The 7,564-nt window shown below is 40.1% G+C and overlaps 1 protein-coding gene, 1 non-coding gene and 1 pseudogene across 2 annotated transcripts; 2 read left to right on the forward strand and 1 right to left on the reverse strand.

Moving 5' to 3' along the window:
- The first annotated feature begins 915 nt into the window (after window positions 1–915).
- Window positions 916–5,687, forward strand: LOC120667442 (annotated as a pseudogene).
- An 898-nt stretch (window positions 5,688–6,585) lies between these two features.
- LOC120663727 lies at window positions 6,586–7,196 on the reverse strand. Its single transcript, XM_039942623.1, has one exon. The coding sequence runs from the start codon at window positions 7,160–7,162 to the stop codon at window positions 6,872–6,874; it is 291 nt and encodes a 96-aa protein (XP_039798557.1). The 5' UTR covers window positions 7,163–7,196; the 3' UTR covers window positions 6,586–6,871.
- An 85-nt stretch (window positions 7,197–7,281) lies between these two features.
- Window positions 7,282–7,354, forward strand: TRNAR-UCU. Its single transcript has one exon. It is a non-coding gene; the product is annotated as a tRNA-Arg (tRNA).
- The last annotated feature ends 210 nt before the right edge of the window (window positions 7,355–7,564 follow it).

Here is a 7,564-nt window from a genome sequence, read left to right on the forward strand (position 1 = left end):
TCATATCAACCATGTTTGTTTTTTTTATAAAATTGAAGGTTCACAACCCTATCTATCACTATAGTATAAAACTATAGGTTCAAGGAAAAGCGAGTCATATTCAATGTTTACTGGTTTATTTGTATTGTAGGTTTTCATTAGTTGATGTGTGAAATTATTTATTTTCTTTATATCCTTATTTATTTAACACATGCATATATACTTATAGGAATATTTTTCTATAATATAGATGCATTTGTTTTTTATGTAAACTTATTTGTCTGTTTGTAACTAATTTATTTGCAATTTAAATTATTTGTTCACTAGTTGATCAGTGATGTTGACTCATTTGTTTGTGATATGTATTTTTTATTATTTCAGTTAAATGGCTCGAAAAAGGCCATGTTCTAGCGGGCTGCTTGTTGCGACTAACCCTCTATTTGTTTCCATGTGCTATACCTACGATGATGCTAGCTCCATACCGGACAGAACTACAGGTATGAATTTATGTCTATACAATCAAATTCAAATTATCATATTTAATATTTTATTTGTAGTACATCTTATTTATGTGTTAAGTTTATCTTTTTGTTTGTAAAAAGTAATTTTTGTTCGTGTTGTTCAATTTTTTGTTCCGGTAGCCAAATTAATTATTTAGCACTAAAGAATTTTTAAAAAAATGTTGCGCTAACATAGATAAGTGTAGTCTTATTTTGAAGATATTGTTATAAAAGAGATAATAGTGCAATCTAAAATTAACCTAAATACTCGGTTTAATCGTTATAGTTTTTAGCTTTAAATTTGCATGTACGTGGATTATCGTTGTATTTTCTGCATGCACGCGCAGAATTTCTTTTCTCTTTAGCTGCTAACATGCATGCACACGGGTTCAGGAGCGGCCTATCTAATTCACTCTGAATAATCTCTGCGCATGATGGTCGGTGGGATTATCACAGCCACGCCCCGTGGCGACACCAGTTGGACCGCGCGAAATTTGGCAGGAAGCCAGCGAAACGAACGCCCGGGCGAGCCGGGCCGCGCCCGAGAGAGAAAGCCGGCGAGCACACAAATGCAGCATGATACAAATCACCCCGCCAGCCACCACCAAGGAACATCGGTGGCGTCCGGTGGGCGAGAGCGTCTCGACTCTCGACCCTCCACGCCGACCGATTGGAATACTCGCCCTCAGGCGTGAGGGGCAGGTTCCAGTCGGGCCGCCGGAGATGGCGACGTCGGCGGCGGCTGCGGGCGCGGCGCAGTTTGGGCCGTCCACCTCCTCCTCCTCGTCATCCACCTCCTCGTTCATGGTTGGCCAACGCATCTTCTTCCTTGTATTTTCATTTCCCATAATTTCTTTGGGAATGTGACGACGCTAACTGAGATCCTCCGTTCTGAAGGTGGGGATCGCGTCGTGGTCGCGTGGGAGCTCTCCGCCTAGATTGGTTGCCACCATGTCCACTGCCCGGCGTCGCCAAGGTGAGGACCTCCCTCTCAATGGCGCTGTATTTGCCACTTGTAAAGCTTTCTTGCAGATGTTCCCTGAACATGCTCGCATAGGCGCATAGCTGGAATGGGGACAAATGAATTTTTGCTTGATTTTTGGTGAATATAATTACATTGTTTCCGATGGCTCATAATGTGGTTTTGGAGACTCAAAACGATAAGATCCATAGTTACATGCTTGATGCTTCCGTTGTGTGTGTGTGTGTGTGTGTATATATATACACACACACACACACTATTCTAACACACCGGCGGCGCCTATTACAACTCCGGCGAGCAGAAATTAAATCGACCAAATTACTCCCCCACCCGCAGAAGCGTAATCAATACAAATACTAGAATCACGTCATTGATTGCTATTGAATTTTCAATTTTCTTCCTCCCAATCCAATAGCAAAATCAAGTCACACGCATTTAATATCGTTCAATGCACTGGGTTAGCCAAAAATCCCGTCTCCCCTCCGTTACACAAAAAATTTGGAATAAAACCATAAAATAAGATACACACTCTCATGTTTATCCTCTCTTTCTCTCTCCTCGTACTCACCACCTCCGAGATCTAGGACCTCCTGCATTCACCATTCACCATTAAATCACGCACTAACTAGACCATGTTTTCCATTCTGATTTATCCACTTTTAGGTAATTAACTAGTACTACTAGTAGCTTTCCTGTGGGATTTGGAAGAGGGCACAAGCGATGCCTTCATAAAGATAAAAAGTTGCATTTTCTAATGGCTACGTCAATTGAGCCAATATCAATTATTTTAGTACAAACAATATTGTAGTAGTAATTTTCAGTCTTTCAGAGCATAAAAGTTAGGAAAAATTATTATTTGCGCTTCCACATCGCAAGGCAGACGCATCTATAGTAGTATTTTTTATAATTTATAGTAGTATTATGTTCATATTCAAGTAGTATTTTTATAATTTAGAGAAGTATTTTTATAATTTTGAGTAGTAATTTTTATGATATATAGTAGTATTTTTTATGCTTTATGATACAGAGTAGTAATTCTTGAGAAACAAAGCAACATGGTTCTTGCTTGTTTATTGTGCACCAATTTTTGAGTTGTTTCATGCTTCTATGTTCTAAATCTTCTTCCTTGTTCACAGGAGACATTGTTTCTTCGGGGAATCTCAATTATCTCCATGAACATGACTTTTTCTGAATATGTGCAGAGAGCAAAGAACTTGCGGATATTTGGAGATATTTTGTAAATTGATGTAAAGCAGTCACCCATCGAAAGAGTGTGCGATTACTTCTTATTAGACATCGGTCAAAGCGTTGGTTAAATCAACCTAGTAGTAATTGTTAGAATGATATAGTAGTAACCTTGTCTTTGTTTGTGAGTCCCCCAAGATAAGAATTATTATTCTCGTGGTCTGATGTTTCACAACAAGATCAATAGCTGGATCTGAGTCCAATACTTTCTGTTTCTATAAAGGTTATATATACAAGAGTAATTCTTGGGTTTTAGTTAATGGTTGGAAGTTTGTGCATGTCGCAGGGGAGCCTTTTTAAGTTTGTGCAGTGTAACTGAGTAATGATAGGAGCAGTAATATTGCCAATCTCAAAGCGTATTGTCATAGAATTAGAGGAGTAATAGAGAAATAACATTTCTATCATTGGGCTAATATCATGAGTTAATTTTACTCCTCCAATTCTTGAAAATTACTCTAGTAGATTATATGTCCAAGTCTATTTTTTTCTATTTCATTGACCTATACCACTGTGAGCTTAATTTCCATTAGACAAATACTTCTCAATTTTTGGAAAATTACTTCGGAATTTCAATAATAAATACTCAAAATTAGCCAATCTCAAAATGATAATCAAAATTACTTCTCTAAGTTCTGTAAATTACTTTCATGAAAAAATTACTCTTATGGATTGAAAAACACTCAAAATAACTAATACTCCTATAATTTGAAAATACTACTCTAGTCAAGTGAAAATACTCCTAACATTTCAAAAAACATCCTGACATTCGAAATACTTCTTTAGCCGTCTTAACATAATAAAAAAAAGTAGTAGTGGCATCCAATGCTCAAAAAACATGCAGAAAATTGAAACTGTAATAAATACTCCAGTCCCACGTCAAACCATGTGAATTTGACCATACCCACCGCGATCTACATTAAATGCAAACTCAATACAACATTTTACTCCCGTCTTAACAAAGCACTGTAAATAACTCTCGCCGGAGGAGGGGCGGCGCTCCGCCGTGGGTGTTGAATAATAAAACGGACGAACCATTTATTTTTACTTCCACACATGCCACTTTATACACCACCCGCCCATTACCGTGCATGCCTGAAATTGCTGACATGACCGTAGCTGAACGACCCCTGCATGGCGCCCTTTTTACTGTTAATTCAATGCTTTATTGATGTGCGAGAAAGTCAGTCGTGCATTAATACAATCAATAACCACGCCAAATCAGGATCCTCACGCCCAATTATGCATTGAAAGCATACAGTCTAAGGTTTTTACTGCCCCCCCCACATTGTTGCACCGTAAAATTCTCTCGCCGGAGTGCTGGTAGTGCTCCGCCATGAGTGTTGAATAATATTCAACACCCGGGGTGCTATATATATATATATATATATATATATATATATATATATATATATATATATATATATATATATATATATATATATATCGAGCAAGCGATTTCGCTGAAAAAGTGCGCCCGAATCTAATTGAGCCAGTTCCCCTGAATGATCTGAACAATTCGAAACTCAGCCTGTTAAGAGGTCAACCTTTACCAACTGCTGTTTTGTTTGTAGCAGCTGTTCGAGCTGTCGCCGACCTGCATACAGTGGTTCAATTACCATTAACCGTTGGAAATGTCGAGTCAGTCCTGGATAAAGTGCGCCCTTATCTAATAGCAGATGGAGAGGCGACGTCGCCTTGCATGAGATTGATGGGAATGTGGTGAGGTTAAAGCTTCAGGGAGCATGTGGATCGTGTCCAAGCTCAGTGACGACAATGAAGATGGGCATTCAGCGACGCTTGATGGAGAACATACCAGATATCAGTGCAGTTGAACGTGTTTCGGACAGGGAGATGGGGCTTAAGCTAAACGAAGCAAATGTGCAGAAGGTATTTGTCCACTTGTAGGCTTCTATTGTTTATTGTTTCTTATTCCTGAATGATGTACACTAGTTAGATGATTTGCAGGAATAGGCATAGTTAGGGCGACAGCAGTGATCGCTTAAACCTGCAGGTGATGCATTTGTATATGGTCGATAGGTCTAGAACTGCTTGGCACTGAATATTTTTCTCAAAGGGATGTTTGTACTGTAATTTTATACTCAGACTATTTCTAAACAATATGAATATATGGATCCATCTTACAAATTTAGTCTATAGTTGGTAATATTGCAGCACTAGCAACCTCGCACATGAAAAAACTGAAATATAAATATGTTCTGAAGCTAGAAACTCGTATGAATAAATATATATGATTGTTACCGGAGCAACCATCAGTTTGTGCAAGGTAGTGTGAAGTAACAGTTTAGGAACAATTATCGCAACATCGTTCAAGTATTGGCATTGTTTTGGATTTGCATTCCTTCTACACTGAAACAATGTTGTTTTTGTTGATTTTTTTTATCTTATGAGAAAAATGTCTTATAACATGGGGCAATACTTTTCCTGCTCTAATAATACTCCAGACCCAGTTTATATTAATATGAGATATGAAATACTGAAATTTGTCTGTTCTACTATGTAGAGTAGGAAAGAGGAGTGTGCCTGAAACTCTGAATTGATGAAACATCCTGTCGTTATGATTAAGTGATATTTCTCTATTATCACCGTGCCAATAATAGTTTGCAACATTATAATTTATACCACGTCTCCTTCTGGTACCACACTCTAGACTATACACACCATTAAATGATTTACCTTTTTCACCTTCTTATACAGATACAAAAAATGTTAAAGAGGGATAGCTAAAAGTATTGGTGTCTCCATTAAAAACTACATTTCAGGTACTAGCCGAAATCAGACCATACCTTTCTGGCACAGGAGGTGGCGAGCTCGAGCTCGTCAATATCATTGGCCCCATTGTGAAAGTCCGGCTCACAGGCCGCGCTGCAGGTGTGAAGACTGTTAGAGTGGCGCTAAGTCAGAAGCTCCGAGAGAACATCCCATCAGTCGCAGGCATCCGTGTAGTGTCGTAAACTTGTGAACATCTGTATACCACAGCTCCTAACCGAGCACAACTACAGCAGCTATCAAGGAATAGGATGTAAATTTGCTGACTGATCATCGATGTCAGTAGCCTCCTCAAGTGTTCCTCATATTGGCAGTCATGTCAGGCAGATAAATGCCACTTTTGATGCAACATGCTGTATGTATGGTACGGGTTTTCATATAGTGGAGATGCTAAAAAGACTTGATCTCTTCCTCTTGCAACGGAATTGAACTGCTGTATTTTGGTGGAATTGAACCAATTGTTGTCTCAACCCTTTTTCTCAGGCAGCAGAGCTCTTGTGTGCGAAAGGTTTCTCTCAGCGAACAGCTCAGGATTGAAAATCGCACTGATGTTGGGCAATGTTGACGAAATTGCATAACTGGTTTATGAGTTATATAAGAGGCTAAATCAGAGTCTAGTTTGACATCATGAATAGAAAAGTTAGGCTGAACACAGAGATAAGGATAGCTGGCGTCGCACCATTCCTCCGGAAAAAATTTCCTAGGTAGGTTGAAGCAAAATATGAAGTTCTGAATAACTGAAGATAGGGTGTGTTTAGCTGGTGAAAATTTTTGGGTCTGGCTACTATAGTATTTTCGTTTTTATTTAATAATTAGCGTCTAATTTTTGACTAATTAGGCTCAAAAGATTCATCTCATCATTTACAGCTAAACTGTGCAATTAATTATTTTTTAAATTATATTTAATGTTCCATGCATGTTTCCAAAAATTCGATGTGACGGGAAATCGGCCATAACCGAAATGCTGAAAGGACGTTGATCTCAACGCTCATTTTCCATCCAGTTTAACAATACAGTCTTTATTCAACTATATGCGGCAAGATCGGCGATGAGCACTGGTAGATTACACACAGATGGCCGTCAACACAGATCGGAACACAGAAGCCGGATCCAATCCTAAGCAATCTCAGCACACGAACAGATACAGCAATTGAACAAGCAAAGATTTCTCACATTACCATCCCAGTTGCCAAGAAACATCTCTAGTTCTCTTCTAATCAAAATGGGAGATTCGATTACACCGCAGGAGCGTCATGCATCACAACGAGACAAGATCCACCTCCCGGGGGGAAGATCCGGGGATCGGTCTCACATCGGATCCAAACGAAATACAGGGGGCGGCAGAGAAAGAAGAGATCCGCGGAGGGCGGGAGCCGATCTAGGAGGAGGAGGCGACGGAGGGGAGGATCCGGGACCCGACGAGGTAGGCGAGGAAGCCGGCGAAGGCGAGCAGGAAGGCGTAGTCCACCGCCACGAACAGCGCCGTGGACCCGTGCCTCCTCTTCCCCGCCGCTCCGGCGCTGAGCTTCTTGGCCGCTTCCATCGTGCTCTGCCCACACCAATCTCCTTCGGCTCCGGCGACCTGGCGCGGTGGCTCGCCTTGCTTCGGCCCGCGTTCCTGATGATGCTGGGGTTGGGACGGCTGATTAGAAGTCAGACGTTCCTCCATGTTGGGGGTGCGTGCTGGATCTCTGGATCTCTGGTGCGTTGGAGTTGCACGACGACGATCGACGAGCCTTGAGTCGGTCCACCGATATCTAGGCGAAAAGGTGACGCAAGACACAAAAGGCGCCTGTGGCCTAATGGATAAGGCGTCTGACTTCTAATCAGACGATTGTGGGTTCGAGTCCCACCAGGCGTGAATTTTAATTTTTTTTGCCCTTCACAATCGTGTGACCTTTTCCTATGTACTCTATATATATTCCTATCTTTTTTTTCTTGTTTATATATTATATACTTATTTCCTATACTAAATCCTTATTTTTTAAGTGTACTCTATATGTATTCCTCTCTTTTTCTCTTGTTTATATATTATACTTATTTCCTATACTAAATTCTTATTTTTTTTAAG

The sequence above is a fragment of the Panicum virgatum genome, chromosome 3N (genome assembly GCF_016808335.1).
Source record: "Panicum virgatum strain AP13 chromosome 3N, P.virgatum_v5, whole genome shotgun sequence".
In the NCBI taxonomy this organism is placed as follows: domain Eukaryota; kingdom Viridiplantae; phylum Streptophyta; class Magnoliopsida; order Poales; family Poaceae; genus Panicum; species Panicum virgatum.